We start from the raw sequence: 15795 nt of genomic DNA on the forward strand, positions 1-15795 counted from the left end.
GTTCAATGAAATGGGGCAACTGGACTCTGCCATGGCTGTCAACTGCCCCTGCACATCAGTTTCCCAAGAAAAGTACATATCTAGGTCCCTGACCCAGCTGGGACCCAAATCACTGGGTCTAGGCTGGGAATGTGTCTTCATCATGCCTCCCCAACAGAATAAAATGCGCCACTATACTGACATCTGGGGATCAAAGGGTGGAACGGCCATCCCTTGGAGGTCAGAGACATGTTTCATTCCTTTTGAATATCCTAGTACTGGACCATAAAAAGTGGTCAATATTATTTGTGGAATCAGTGAACAAATGAGTCAATTGATGAATAAATGATTCTGAGGTCCCCTCCAGCTTTAATAGGCTTATAAATGGGTGACCCCTGCACAAAGTGTTGTACACACATGCAGACATGCACACACACACACACCAGACGCATATATACAGACACACATAGGCATTCAGAGAAAAGTCACCCGGAGGCAGCCCCAGCTACCCAGAACTGCCTGACCCTCCCCTCCGCACACACTCCTGCACACCTTCTTTGGCTTGTTTTTATTGCGCACCCATTGGGTGCATGGTCCAGCTCTGGGCCCTGGTTCAGGACTCTTCATGTCTCCAAAGGTCAGCCCCACGTGGTGACGTTCCAGGCCCCGGGCTGCTTACAATTATGGAAGGGAGGAGGGCGCCGGCAGGAAGGGAGAGGCAGTGCGTCAGCCAGCAGGCGGCGGGCAGGCAGCCTGCTCGCACACTTGGCTGAACAGAGACAATGGTGGCTGCTCCTCCAGCCCAGCCTCCTTCCCACAGGCAGAGCCTCAGGACCCTCAGCCTCCGGAACCTCCCCCGAGAACAGGCCCAGCTGGGAGGCAGCCAGAGGGTGCACAAGGAGACTTCCGGGGAGGCCAGCAAAGCCCCTGTGCTGGCCGGGGGAGGGCAAAAAGGGGTCCTGGAGCCTTCAGGAATGGAGCTGTAAGGAATGGGGGTCTGAGAAGGGAGCCTGGGCTCTTGTCCAGAGAACCCCCAAGGGTAATGTGCCACCATCTCTTACTCTCAGCTTCCTGGGGTCTGTACCCGAAGAATCTCCTTCCGTGGCCTGGGAAACAAAGGCCCCTTGTTCCCAGCCGCTACAGTGCTCTGGAGACCACACCCCTTCTGGCTCTCACTGACCTCCATCAGTGCGGTGTGTTGATCAGCAATTGGGTGGGTGAGATGGGGCCTCCTGTCAGCCCCTAGTGCATGGATGACTATAGGGAAAGGAACCAGAAGGAGAAAAAGGCACAGGCCCCAGTCAACCTCACCTGGTTGCCCCCCGCCAGTAGGCCACCTGAAGCCCTGCCCTGCTCAGAAGGCTGTCCCCCCCATGCAGGGCTGAGTGGCCCTGCTCCCTGTCACAGGAGGCTGGCCGGCATCTCCAGGCTCTCTAGCAGCAGGTCGCCTGCTGCCCAGAGCAAGACCACCCCTAGGGATGGGGCTCCCCTCGCTGACTGCCCAAAGACCTCTGCTGCCTCATTCTCTCCAGCAGCCCAGGACAGGGCAAACTGATTCTCAAAAAAATACTGACTGTCCCCAGGCCCAGGAAACGAGGTCACTCTGGATTCCAGAGGGGTGGAGGGTGACATGGGACACACTCTGGGAATGGAGCCAAATTCTCAATCTCCTGCCTCCCTTGGAGTGCCCAGGGACTGCCTGAGGGGCAGGCACAGCAGTGCTGGGAAGCTCCAGTGAGCAAGGGAGAGATGAGGACTATGGGGAAATGGGCTATTCACTGGGAAAGAGAAGCCGGGAGGAAAGGGCCCGCTCCCCCATCAAGGATGCACGGAGACAAGGCTGCTCTGCAGAGTTTCATCTCTGGTCCAACCCAGAGCAGGGGCCAGTGTCTGTGAGTGGCAGTGCTGGCTTCACAGCTGGTTGCGGTTCCGCTTGGGGATGATCTTCCGGTAGGTTCTACGCTCTGAGATGTTGCGCTTCACCTTAGCCGTGGTAGGGGCCTCATCCTGGTGCAGAGACGGGCTGGAGTGGGACTTTTTCAGGCTGGGCTTGGCCTCCTGCAGGTCTCCAGCCTCCCTCCCCAGCTGTTCTTCCCACAGGTCCAAGTCATCCGAGGAGCAGTGCAAACGGGTCACCAGCAGCTGCACGTACGTCTCATAGCGGGTTATCTACAACACACAAGCCCCAGCCCTAAGCACCACCCTGGCTCCAGGTCAGGGGGAGGCTGGAATTCAGGGGACAGGCAGCTCACCCATGTGAGAAGCTATGGCAACAAAGACTTGTCCAGAGAGAGGCTAGGCCAACACCTAGTGTGTGCTAACTGCATTGTACTTGAGCAACCAGCCCTTGCATAACACAGCAGTAAAGTATTAGAACCCTGCAGTTATCTGGACGGTATTATAATAACACCTATCAGCCCAGCCCTGTTCTAATAGCCAACTTTGTAGTGCAGTAACGAACATCTCTAGAACGTGTTACATCTCAGAGACACTCAAAGATCTGTAACCCACCAGGCCTGAGATCTGGGCAGCCCTGCACACAAACAGCTCACATCTGTACCGAACCATAATTGAGTCTGAATAGCATTTTAACAATTGGCATCTGGAGAGCATGATAACCCTCATCTGTTTCACACTCCTAAGGTCTCTGTAACTAGCATCCTTTGGATACAGTTCCCAGTTTACTAAGCATTCCCCACCTCCATCCCACGGGACCCTCATGCTGGCTGCTAGGAGGCTGGCAGGGCAGGAATCATTCTCTGCTTTATAAAGAGGGAAATGAGGCCTAGGGATGGCCAGGGGCTTGTTAAAAGTCCCAGCTGGTGGATGGGGGTGGGGTGGGGAGGTAGGGGAGGCTGGGATTCTGCAGTCAGAATGGGGTTCAGCCACACCCAGGGCCTTTGGGCCCTGCTGCAACCAGCAACCACAAGACAGGCAGGGCCAGGAGAAAGAGCACAGCCTGAGGACCAGCAGGTGTGGCCAGGAGGCCACCTTGACCTTCAGCTTCCTTTTCTGGGTCTCATAACCCTTCTGTTCTCACATTGCCTCTCTCCTACCCCTCCTGCTTAGGGTCCCAGAATATGCACGGACAGGAGGCCAAATTTAAGGGAATATAGTGGGATTAGGCAAAAAAAAACATTTCAGCATGGATCACAGAGCTAATAAAGGCCATTCCTTAAATAAAACCACAAATGAGGCCCACGCATTTGTGGACTGGACAGGGACTGAAGTAGCACACGCATTTATCAGGTTTGGACAAGTTGTTTCATCTTTCTCTGCTTCAGTTTCCCCCTCTGTAAAATGAAGGTAATAGCCCTCCCCCCCCCACACACACACCGAGTTGTTGTGTAACAAAATAAGATAACCCACGCAAGCAATTCAAGCTCTAAAAGCACTGCTTACTTAGATATTAGGGGGAATGAATCAGCTAAAATACAGTTCTTACTTTGGAGAACCAAATACATTCTTAGTGGAGAACAAAAATATTTAATACCATGCCCTAAGATTTGGTTTCCAGGCAAGCAGCTGCTATGAGCCTTCAAGACAAGAAGCAATGGGACCTGCTGCACACAAGCACACACTCTATGCATGCCCCTGCACGTGCATCTGCCTGCAAATGTACAGGCAGCGCCCACAGAGCCGGATGTGGTCACACAAATGCCGCCCGTTGCCCCCAGCAATGAACAGAGCCCAGGATGCAGGGACAGATGTGGCCACAAGGGAGCAGCAGAGGGTCCAGCTGAGGAGGCAAAAGGGGCCCCAAAGGCCGGAGTGGCCTGGCTGGCTGTGAGACTCAGGTGCCTCACCTCATGCTCCAGATACTCCTTCCGCAAGCGGTAATCCTCCAGCTCTCGGCTGCGGCCCCTCCGCTCTGGTAAGTGCCTTTGCAGATCCAGCAGGTCATCTGAGGCAGCATCCAGGCAGTTTTCATGGGATCGATGCTGCTCTTCCTGGGATGGGAGGCGGTGGGAGAAGCTGTCCCGAGTTCTCTCCCCTTACCTGCACCCCCCACCCCTGTTTCAGGATCCAGGTATGCAACTCTATCCCCCTCTTCACTCCAGAGCCCAGCAGTGCAGCCCCCTCCTCTGTCCCCCGACTACAGATGTGCAGCAGCACCTCTCCTCCCGGCCCCCCTCCCAGGCCAGGTGCCCAGGCTTCTCCACTCCAGAGCCCAGGGTACAGCCCTGCCCCTTCTCTCTCCCCCACTAGTCCTCTGGCTCAGTTCAGATGCAGCCCCTCTCCTAGCTGCACTTCCCGGAAGCCATACCAGAGAGCTCTGGGCAGGGCCCATGGGTAGGATGGGCCGGACAAATCTGCGCTGGGAGCCCACGGCTGCAGGGAAGGGTGGCGCCGAGTGTGTGGCAGCGGCCAGGTTGATGCGAGTGATCCAAGAACTCATCTCCTTGGCAGTGCTGTGGGCAGAGCAGGCTGTCTGTGCCCAGGGTCGGAACTAGTCTGGTCATCTGCCCCACCTCCCCCAATCTCCTATGTCCAGTAGCTCAAGACTCAGCCTCGGAAAGCCAGGAACCCTGCCCCTAGCAGAGCGGTAGACTCTTCAAGTGGACTTCTCACAGGTCAAAAAGGAAAATCTAGGATGGCAATAGATCTTATAATGATAGGTCCATTGCTAGTGACTTCCTGGAATCCTCTGTTCAGAATTGGGAGGCCTAGTCCAGGCTTACAAGAAAGAGGCTGATGTACTGGCAAAGTGGGTGGGGGCAGGAAGCCCTCATGCTTCCTCGGGACAGCCTAGGAGCCCTAGTGGTCGCTGTTTCCTGGTCAAGACATAGCTCCCGCCATGGCTGCCCAGCGGCCAGCAGAGGGTGAGCAGAGGGCAGGGGTAGGAGAACTGGGGCCTTGCTACTTGTCTTCCACCCCAGGGACTTACGGTGCCTGGAAGAGGTAGAGGCGCCAGTCTGCAGTCCGCAGCTGGAAGACATGCGGCTTCTTGGTGTAATGGGTGGCGGGGGTGGCCAGCGAGTGGTGCACCCCAACGGGCTCATCCACCATCTGCCCCACCAAAATCTCCCCCTCAGGGCTGTGGTCCTCTCCCTGCCACAGGACAAGGGGTTTCAGAAAGGAGGGTTGTTGTCACTTGCTGCCCCTCCCAAACATCCGAGGTCCTTCCCTATTCCCCACCCTGCCCTTGGGGGTGTGGACAGCCTTCCTACCTTCAGGAAGTAGAGGACCATCCCTCGCAGCAAGGTGTGGAACATCTTCCAGCCGCGCTTGCCCCATGGCGCTGCCCCAGGTACAGAACAGGAAGGTGGGCCGTGGCACCCCCATCCAGATGCAAAGTCCTCCTCTCCCTCCCCCTTGCCAGTATCTCCCCAGGGTGCACACAAACAAGCAGAGGCAGAGGCATGCCGACACAAAAGACACACCCTACCGCGAACGAACCAGTAACATGCCACATATGACTGAAAGCCAAACCAGCCACTTACGTGCAAATCCAAACATTCACACAGAACATGCCCTTTCAAACGCCACCACCAGCACATTGCACCCAAACAGCTTCCTGCTCCCCTCTCAGAGGCCCAGGGCTCAGGCGGAATGTGGTCACCTCCTTACTCAGGCCCCGGGGCTTCTCACAGCCACACGCTAGCTCCCAGGCTGGGATTTTCTACTGCTCTGGCCCTGGCCCTGCCTGTTCTCAAGCTTGCAGCCGTCTGGGACCGAGGCCCAAACACATCTCCACCGCTCTCACCTGTCCCTGTTCAGAACAAATCCACCTTACCTTTGCTCAATTTCAAACATCCAGACCCTCTCTTCCTCCAGAGTTCAGCTCAGAGAGCATCATTTCCCAGAGCCTTCACTATCTTGTCCCCCACACTCCCCCCTCCAAAACAAAAAGTAAAACCTTTTCCCCTCTACATCCCCATACTTGATCTGGCCACCCCTACACCTCTCAGCAATTTCTACCTTTTATCCTAGGCCCTGCTGTGCTTGGCTGATTTATGCCTCACCAGAGGGGTCCGGGGACAGGGAATGCTCAGTCCCTGGTCATCGGTGAGGAAGGAATAGAACAGCCTGTCCTTGACCTGTGCACATGTGAGCACCTGTCCCTGAGCAAAGCAGCTCCACACACATCACGCTGTTCCCAGACAGACAGACACTCCCACGCAGCAGCCAGGCAGCAGACACTCACTCTTCTTGCCATCTGCATCGTGATGCATCTTCCGAGCCAGGATGCCCTGCTTATAGGTGGGCGCGGTGGGGTCCTGGGCTAGCTGGAGGAAGGGGCTGCCCATCTTGCCAGCCAGGGGAGATGACTGGGCCTTCTCAGGCCTGCTTGCATCTTCTTCATCCCTGAACAAGAGAGAATCAGGCTGAAGGCCCAGAGGAGGGAAACACTGCTTCCCAGGGCATCAGCACCCCTTCTTCTACTGGGGAGCCAGACTCCAGGATCCCCCAAAAGGTGTCCACCCCACTGATCCTGGAACCACTGCCAACCCCCACACACACTGCCTCTGGCTCCTCCAAGTATTACCTGGGACTCTCTCCCTCTCTGAGGGACTCTCTCCCACTCTGAGACTGGCACAGGGCCCTGCCTCAGGCTCCACCCCACTCAAAGGCAGGGCCCCGAACTTCTCCAGCTCTCAGGTGGGCAGGTGGAGGGAGGACATGCCCAGAGACACGGGAGAGAGGCAGGGCGAGGGGACTCTTACTTACACTGCCCACTCTAGCTTCTCACTTCGGATTGACCAGTAGAGGGCCTGGAACAGAAACACACAGGTGGGCAGGGAAGGCTCAGACTCTAGGGTGCAAACTCTCCAGCACAGCTGGGAGAGGAGCATGCTGCAGCCCACCTGTTCACCCCAACAGAGCTGCCCTTCTTCCTTGAGCAGGGAAGCGGTTCATCCACACATGCATACAGACAACTACTGTGGAGCATTTGCGGCATGCCTGTGCCAGGTGCTGGAGACATAAGGATGAGCAATGCAAGCCCAGTCCCTACCTGGCCTGAACTAGTTCTCTTGAAGAAGAAATGAGTCACCCACATGCCATCCTGTCCAGAGGCATCTGACAGAGAAGGAATAGCTGACTGACAAGGGTAATGAATGTACAATGAGTGGCTCACTGGATGCATGGATGGATGGATGGATGGATGGATGGATGGATGGATGGATGGATGGAGTGCTTTGAACTAATATACCTGGAAATATTAGATGATCTGCAGTCCTAGCATTGCCCAGCAAGGTGCCTGGCACATAGGAACTGCTCAATAAATGTTTTACTAGACAAAAGAGCACAAGCTGCATTTGCTTATGAAAGGCGTGCTGTGTGCCAGGCACTATGCTGAGCACTTGGCAAGCTTTATTTCACTGTAATATCAACATTACAAAGTGCTTATGACCCCCAGGAGGATCCCGAGTTGGTCAAGACTAGAATTCAAACCTCACAATACCTGGCTCCCAAGTCCCAGCTCCAGACTTCTAGCACTTAAAGCTTTTTCCTTATGTTCACTCAGAGAACCCCAAAACCAGTGTTTCTCAGACTTCAGGGGACTATGAATCATCTGGGAGCTCAATATAACATTTTAGGGGCCCCAGGCCCAGAAATTCTGAGACAGTAGATCCGTGGGGGCGCAGGAGTCAAATATGCACCAGTTAACAGATGCCAAGGTGATGCCAACACTGCTGGCCAGGGGCACAGGTCTAGCAGCCCTTCAGTAAGCAAGCCCTGTCCTCCCAGGGGTTCTTGGGCAGGGCTAGGCCTGGGCTCAGCATTCTCCCCGGGGATCCCCATTATGGTACCTTCAGCAGCTCCTTCGGGAAGTTGCCACCATCCCGCAGGCCATTCAGGTTGGTGATGAATTCCTGGCAGCTCATGCTTTTCCCGATGTTCTATGGCCACAAACAGAAGTGGATAGCAGGTGCACACTTCCCCCAGCAGGATAACCCCGTGGCTAGTCATTCCAGAACCTCCTCCAGTTCCCCATGCCACATTCCACAGGACTTTATGCTGACCCCATCCCAGGCTTTGGTCCCAACTTCCCTCTTCCAGTCCCCCCACCCATTGCCTGCCTTGGATCCCACGGACACTGTCCCCACCTCTCACCTGTCCGTGCAGGTCTGTGTTAAGGAGCATGATGGCACAGGTCAAGGTGTGGACGGAATCTGCCCATAAGAGGTAAATGGAGAGAAAGTGCAATTGAACACCTGTGCTTCCTCTGCCCACACTGGCTGGGTGACCCCCAATGCTCCGGTTCTACCCCCCCACAAACACTTTCTTACCAGCAGCCACCCAGTGACCTCCTTCCTTAGCAGTCATGGGGACACATCCATGCCATCCTCCTGGGTGCCCCAAAGTCCCCCTGCCCTGCCTTGGGGCCAGCCCCTCCCTACCTACTGAGGAGAAGACCCCGGGATTGCAGTAATGGAAGCGTCTGGAGAACTGGTAGAGGATTCGCTCCCGTTCCTGAGTCTCCCCACTCAGCACCAGGGCCTGGAGGAAGCCCCTAGAAGGAGGGCCAGAATCAGGGATGGAGCTCAGGCCAGGGTGGCCAGCAGGCCTCAGAGGAAGGACCAGATTCCAGCCTCAGCCACGCCACCACCCTGCAACCATCCCTCCTCTATGTCCTCCCAGAAAGGCCCAAAGGCCTACCGGAGGGCACGGTCCAGGCTCTGGCCGCCAAACTGGAAGAAGGACAAATACTCCTCAGCCACAGCCCTGCTGAAGTCATTGCTGTGGAGGGAAATGGTGATGAAGTCAAAAGGGAGTCTTGGGATGGGAGCCCCAGGGCCTGCACACAGCCTGGGCCTGACAGGCCAGGACCAAGAAAGGGAAAGGTTGGGCCCTAGGACCCAAGAGGGCAAAGCGCCAGCCTGCCACTAGCCCCTCCATCCAGTGTGGAGCTGGAGGGAGACATGGAGTTGGAGAGGGAAGAGGCAAGGTGGTGCAGTGTCCTGCAGTGTCCAGGGTGTGAAGAAGGGGTGATGCAGTGTGACTGAGGGGAAGGAGCAGGCCTGGCAAGAGGGAGAGAAAGGGGGCGAGGGGAAGATGCACAATGATAGGAATGCTGGGATGCCAGTGGGGCTGGAGGGACATGGTGGGAGGGGCAGCCATGAAGGGAACCTTTTGGCAGCTCCTCTCCATCCCGCCTCAGCCCTGAGACTTACTCAGGCTCAAAGCCACTTACTTCTTCCTCAGGTGAGCAGCCACTTCAGACTTCCGGAAGCCCTCCAGGTGATAGAGGCGAGAGGCCAAGTTCCAGGCCACTTTCTCACTGCTGACACCATTAGCCAGCTTGTCTCCAGCCTGTGGCTTCTGGCCTTCCACTGGGAAGTGGGCTTGGGGCACGGGGTCCTCGGGAAGCCTGTAGGAGTCCATTGGTGCCGTCAGACATCCCACTTGGGATGGACATGGAGGGGTTCTGAGTCAAGTCTTGGAGAGAGTACTCAGAGTCCAGCCCAGAGCTCAGGGGCGCTGGAGCTCAGGACCAAAGAGGTACAGAAACTGGACCAGGCCCTCACCCAGGGGACAGACAGGGTCACGGATGGCCAATCCGGCCTGCCAGGCACTTGAGGAACCCAGATAGGGCAGTGTCCTGCAAAGCCAGCAAAGATGGAAACCAAGCCTGGGACTTGCCACATGCTCAGGTGAACCACAGGGAGGTTCTGAGCCCAGTGTACCTCAAGTGGCAAGTGCAGCCCTTTGAAGACCCCAAAGGTGTTTAGTCCATTCTAAGGAGGGTGGGCCTGTCGGGCCTCACCTGTCCTGCCATCGTCATAAGGCCTCCTCCCCTACCCCCAGCCTACTCCAGCCCTCCCCTCCCCCCCCCCACCCCACTCCAAGATCTGGAGCCAGGAAGGGACAAAGGTGAGAGCAGGAATCTAGGCTCTAGCAGTAGGAATGGTGACAGCCAGGGGAGGCCAGGTGATCCAACCTCCCTCCTTGTATTGGCAGCACCCTGGTAAAGAAAGACCTTGGATGGGGACCATCTTCTCAGGCCTGCCTGGCAACCCAGACAGACCAGAGAGCATGCAGACTGAGACACTGAGAACCTCACAAGTCCCAAGTCTAAGATCTACCTGACTTCAGTTCCCCTGCCACATTACAGACAGGGGTGAGGTATCCCTGTGATGCAGTGCCCAGTTAGAGTGGTAGAGATAGCAAAGGTCCCCAGGACAGGCAACTCTTCACTGATATACCGACCACTTATAAAACACTCAGCAGCCCTCTGCATTAACATGGCTGTCCATCTCTGTCCATCTCTGCCCCTACTGGATCAGTGCCTTTGCTGCAATCCTCTCACTGCCTGCCGGGGCTCCCATACACCCAGCCATGCACATAACTAAGGAAAACCAACCGAAAAGTAGGATTACAAATCTTGCAAAAGAGCCTAAGATTTCATGAAGTCCCTGAAAGTGATGCTGGAAGGTTCCAGGAATCACAGGGAAAGTCCCTGTGCAGGGAAGAACTGGAGGTTAGTCTTGCAAACAAGCGAAAAGGAGAAAATAAAAATACTGACTGTCACATCCAAAGAGAATTAGTGGATAGTCAGGTGACAAAGCCCTAAGGTATTTTACAGAAATGACCTCATCACTTTAGCATTGCTAACAAAACAACATCTAGATGGGGAAGCACTTGGGAGAAAAAATATTACATGGTTATAAACACTCATGAATACAAGTAAATGAATACAAGTGATTTTTATCTCAAGAAAGCTGTTACTAACAAAATAGATATAATAATTTAATAATATTATTATTAATAAATAATAAAGAACATCTAATAGTGAAATAATTGAGATGAAATGAAAATGACCTTTCCGTGACAGTGAACTTGTGCTGAAAGTTAAACCTCATAGGTGCTAAATATAAGATGAAATAAACTAAGTTCTGTAATCGTGTCACCAAGAAAGCCCCAATTAAACCCTTTTTCATTATTCACTATGAAAGCATGTTTCTCCTTTTAGGTGGATTGATTTACTCTTGTTTTGAATTGAACTTACTTTAGTTTTTGGTAAAACAAACCAACACCTTTTTAGAAACCGAGAGACTCCTCTGATCACCTCTGAAGCCTCTGAACACCCCCAAGGACAGCATGCTCTTCCACATGCTTCTCTGGATTCTGGTTGCCACGACGCAATGACAATGAGACTGGCATGGGGTCAACCCTCCAACCAGTGCAGTATTACATCAGACCTGAACAACTGCTGCTTCTTCCTGGTCTCTGCAACACGACCCTTCTAGCCAAACAGAGAGTAAAACCCCTTTCCTGACCCTGGGACAGTCTCCATGCAGCCTCCTGAGGCAGGAAACCACCTATACTCCTTTCCCAGTCGGTCCCTCCCCACCACTGTCATAGTTCTGCGGTTATCTATTCCTGCTCTGGGCCCCAGTTCCATTCCCTCGGTCCCACTCAAACCTCTCCTAGGCACTCACATCCAGGGAGATCAGAGCAGCACCCTCGGTCCAGGCTGCTGGAAGAATTTCCCCATCACCTCCTCAAAGCAGCATATAAGCCCCATATCACAGCCCCAACCTTCACTCCCAGACCTGCCTCTGCAGCTCCCACTTCTCAAGCACGTATGCGGGCTCCCTGGACATGCTCCTCCCCTCCACTGCTCTGTCCAGCCTTGCTCAGCGCACTCAATTGTCAGCTCTTCAGTTTCTCGTGCTTTCAAGCCTCTGTCTTCACTCTACTGGGGCCTTGTTATGTAGTCCAGGCTTTAGTATGTAAAATCCCAATGTGCGTTTCTCGTGCTCCCCCAGACCAGGGTGTTCCTAAGCGCATGCACGCAGGAGCCCAGAGCCACCAGGATCACTCACCCTCCCGTGGGAGTCAAGGGGGCGTCAGGCTGCATGACTCCAGCTGCTGGCCCCGCTGGGCCCTCGCTGCTCACTTCCTTCTCTGGGTCTGGGGTCTCTCCTTCCTCCTCTTTCTCCAGGGAACTTGGCTCTGCCCCATCTGTCTCCAAGAGTGAAGGGCACGAAGCATCTAGTGTCCGCTCGGGAAGAGCAGTGCCTGTGGGGCAGCTCTGGTGTTGTGGGCTGCCTTGCTGGGACGTCACTGGGCTGGGTCTGGAGCTGGGGCCCCTGCTCTCAGACTCAGGGCTGCGAGGCTCCGGCGAAGTGGTTGGGCTCCCCCAGGGGCTGGGGGCCAGAGCGTAGGAAGCTGACTCCTGGGGACACTCAGCATCCCTGTCACCTGGGGAAGAGCATGGAGTGAGGTGGGCATGGGATGTGAGAGGCAGGCTGAGGGCCAAGGGACCGGCAGAGGCCGAAGAGCCTGGCTGCCACCTTACCAGCTCCCTCCCAGGGCTCCTCCCCTGAGGCTGGGCAGCATGTCCTGTCCCTCCTTGGGGCAGTGACCTCCCACATGCAAAGGCTGTGGGCCGTGAACTCCCAGCACTTGAGCCCCAAGACAACTGGGGTTCAGGACTTGCTGATCCACTAAGACCAGGCATTGAAAATGCTGGGTCATTTGTATATTTCATTTGCTCTATGAAATGAGTATTTTAAAACCCGCTGTACTGATGAAGTCCCAGAGCAGGCTTTAACCTCAACCCGTCTGATTCCAACCCAATACATTGCAACTAGTTAATGACACCCGGGATTCCAAAGGCTCCCATCACCTAATTTCCCAGCCTCCCATGTTGGGTCTCACCTATGCCCTCGGGGAGAAGAGGACCCTCTTCTGTCTGCCAGTCCTCAGAGCTGGGCTGGGCCTGTGGAGAGAGGCACCGGTGTCATCATGAGTCCTGGTGGCACTGAGAAGTGAAGGCAGTGGCCAGGCAGTGAGAGGGGAAAGGAGAGGAAGGGAGAGTAATGGGGAGTATACACAGTCCTCCCTCCTTGCTGCTGTCCCCCGACCCAGAATACGTGGTCCAGTCCAGGCCCTCAGTTTAGAAAAGGAATCCTGGGTGGAAGAAGACCCACACCCTGGGAGTGCTGGGCCTGAAAATCATTGAGTTCGCACTCGTCCTTGTCAGATGGAGGTGAGGACCAGAGAAGGGAAGTGACTTGCCCAAGGTTGCACAGCATGTGTGGCAGAGCTAGGTTCAGATCCAGCGTGTTCCATTTCCCAGGGCGATGCTTTGTCTGCACAGGGTGTTGCAGAGGGCGCAGGGTTAAGACTATCTCCCAGACCAGTCTTAGAGAGAGGGAGAGAGGAAAGGAAGAGAGAGGTTTGAGAAAGGGAACCTGTTCCCAGGGCCTTTCTCACACTCCACAAGACCCTCTGGGCTTCCTGTCCATGTCCACTGTCTTCTAGTCTTCTCTGCTCCACGCGCCAACGTCATGCCTCCTGGAGCACCGCGCAAGGAGGCGCTGAGGGCCACGGTGACAGCCCCAGGCACTGAGCGTAGCGCTGCTATCCAAGAGGGGGCAAGCTGCCAGCTCTAAGGACGGGGCTCCTAGGCATCCCTAGGAGGCCCCATGTGCCTGAGAACAAGAAGGTCCTGAGATAACACACTTCTGCAGGACAAGCCATGACCGCCCTCACTGAGACCCCTGGCCTATGGGTGGAGGGAACTCCCACAGTACTCAGGAGTCCTCTGATCCCCGGGTGGGGAGACACAGCTGCAGGACTAGCAACTCTTCTCCACTGTTCTCTGGGATTAGAGAGATTAGAAAGTTACAGCCCTCTCTGTCATCTTGAGTAGTCTTATCTCTTAAGCAGAGGCCTCCCTGGGAAAACCGTGCTCTCTGTTGTCTCACATAACTTGTCCCAGTAGATGTCAAGGACTGCCTTTGTTATAGGAGCCTCATCTGTTGACACTGGAGGGGGAGGGGGCAGAAGGGAAGATGGTGAGCTAAAGTAACAAAATGCTCAAATCTCCTAAGTGAAGATGGATCTCTTAAAATAGACATCCCATCCTTGCAGGCTCACCCTTGTCGTGTTGCAGTTAGTAATGTCTGAGAGGTGGGAGACAGAGTGTGAGAACGGTCTGGAATATGCTGCAATAGGCATCCAGATACCACAGCCCCTTGGAGCTGGCCAGATGAGACATGTGTGCCTTAAGTGCCTTTACATCCAGCTGACATTGTGGTATTGCTAAAACTTCCTACAATTCTGAAGGCCACACTAGGCCTGTTTTTCTGCTCTGACTCCAGGATTCCAAAAGGCCCTAGTGTCTAAGAAGTATATTCAGGCCCCCTCCCCGGTGGCGCAGCGGTTGAGCGCTGGGTTGCAAAGCGGCCCGCGGCCTCTGTGGCGCCGACCCCGGCTGCTCCCCGGCCACCAGAGGAGGGTCCCACGTGGCGCGCAGACCTCTCCTGCCGCCCGCTGCTCCCCTCAGCAGTGTACTTCGGTCCTTCTGCCTGCTCTGTTCCCCGCTCTGGCTCTGGTGAATTCTCTCACCCTCCCGCGCTTCTTACTGTACCCAGTGCTTGTATAAATAAACAAACAAATAAATAAATAAAACATGCCCCTATAAAAAAATAAATAAATAAATAAAAAGAAGTATATTCAGGCCTGAAAAGCAGAGGAGAAAGAAAGCCCTTCCTTCTGTGTCCCAGGGCACGACTTACCTCACTCTCCTCCTCGCCAGGAGGTAATACAGGAGCCCCCTCGGTGATGTCTGGTGTGGCCCAGGAAAGGGAGTGTGTTCTGTAGATGGGCACAGGGAATGGAGGGGTGGTGTGCCCACTGGAATTAGCGGTGCCACCCCCACAATCAGGCTCGTTCCCCGGCTCCAACGGCTCTCTGGCTTCTGTGAGTGGAGGCTCCTGCGTCTGTGGGCTCTCAATTCTAGTCCTGACATCCTCAAGGGACGTTGAGAAGCCCCAGGAAAAGCGTGCTTCAGAAGCACTCGTGTCCGAACAAGGGCTTTCCAGGAAAAGGGGGTTGTCGAAGAACAAGCTCTCCTCTTCAGGACCCCACTCTGGGGAAGAGCCTGGCGTTCCCTCCCTGGAACACACAGGGATCTGAGTCTCCCCCTCAGGCCCACTGCTGTCTTCCCCAGAGGACTCTTCCGCAGATGGGCTGGGGTGGAGGCCTGAGTCCCAGGGGCCTGGGGGGCTAGCGGAGGAAGTTGGGAGGTCTGCAGGAGTAGTGGGGAAGCCGCAGCTCAGCTCGGCCCTGAGCTCCTCTGTCTTCTCCAGTTCCCCCTCCAAGTCCAAAACGCACATCTGGGCCTGCAGGATGCCTGCCCAGAACACCACCTGGGTGGAGCTGCTCTGGCCCTGCTGTAGGCTACCCTGGGAAGAGTTGTCCCCCAGCTGTGTGGGCTCAGCACAGGAGTCTGCAGGAGGAGCATTTTGCCTGATGGGAACAGGAGGGTCAAAGGCCGGGGTCTGTTCCCCACAAGGTTCTGGAGGGTCAGGGGGGCTGCACGTTTCCCTCAGTTGCACTTCTGGGTGGGGCTGCAGGCTGTCTCCCAAACAGACGTTAAGAAATTCCACGGGTTTGGGGTGTTCAGAGGGACCGTCGTCACCCATCATCCACAGAGTGCAAGCTGCAAAGGAGCTCCCAGAAGCGTCTTCCTTTACAATCCCATTGTGTGATTACAGGGAGCGCTGGCCAGGGGGGAGCAGGAATCCACACCTACCTTGCCAACACAAAGAGAACACAGGTGAGCAAAGGGCTGTGGGCGCCTGGAGGCACACGCCAGTGTGTGACACATCAACGCCGAGTAAGGGACACCGCCCTCCTCTGTGCAGGTGCAGGTGACGAGTGCACCACACATGCCCGAACCCCATAACCTCACCTGCTTGCACCAGGGCAACACCATGTCTTGGTTGAAGGTGGCCAGAGGGGCTTAGCTCAAAAAGATGAACTGACAGCTTGTCAGACCCTTCTCTTGGGAATTTGGATTGGACAATGGAGGGATTGAGATGGCTGGCTCAAGAGGAAAATGTGGAAATG

General features: G+C 55.2%; 1 protein-coding gene across 4 annotated transcripts in view; it reads right to left on the minus strand.

Moving 5' to 3' along the window:
• Window positions 1–329: 329 nt before the first annotated feature.
• The window catches only part of PSD4 (pleckstrin and Sec7 domain containing 4), a 31991-nt gene continuing 16525 nt past the window's right edge, over window positions 330–15795 (minus strand). For 2 of the 4 annotated variants that reach the window (XM_037527805.2, XM_037527804.2), the window contains 16 exons: window positions 14460–15474; window positions 12955–13080; window positions 12595–12655; window positions 11757–12135; window positions 9122–9298; window positions 8587–8667; window positions 8328–8440; window positions 8041–8099; window positions 7737–7826; window positions 6652–6695; window positions 6128–6288; window positions 5151–5221; window positions 4868–5031; window positions 4247–4391; window positions 3786–3929; window positions 330–2148 (listed from right to left, as the gene is read on the minus strand). In XM_037527805.2, coding sequence (XP_037383702.1) covers window positions 1891–2148; window positions 3786–3929; window positions 4247–4391; window positions 4868–5031; window positions 5151–5221; window positions 6128–6288; window positions 6652–6695; window positions 7737–7826; window positions 8041–8099; window positions 8328–8440; window positions 8587–8667; window positions 9122–9298; window positions 11757–12135; window positions 12595–12655; window positions 12955–13080; window positions 14460–15371 — 2985 coding nt within the window. In that variant the 5' untranslated portion in view covers window positions 15372–15474 and the 3' untranslated portion in view covers window positions 330–1890. Of the gene's footprint in view, window positions 2149–3785; window positions 3930–4246; window positions 4392–4867; window positions 5032–5150; window positions 5222–6127; window positions 6289–6651; window positions 6696–7736; window positions 7827–8040; window positions 8100–8327; window positions 8441–8586; window positions 8668–9121; window positions 9299–11756; window positions 12136–12594; window positions 12656–12954; window positions 13081–14459; window positions 15479–15795 lie in introns of all 4 variants that reach the window. The other 2 variants (XM_037527803.2, XM_037527802.2) reach the window with 1 other exon arrangement.

The sequence above is a fragment of the Talpa occidentalis genome, unplaced genomic scaffold (genome assembly GCF_014898055.3).
Source record: "Talpa occidentalis isolate TD23 unplaced genomic scaffold, MPIMG_talOcc4v2.1 talOcc4.5, whole genome shotgun sequence".
NCBI lineage: Eukaryota > Metazoa > Chordata > Mammalia > Eulipotyphla > Talpidae > Talpa > Talpa occidentalis.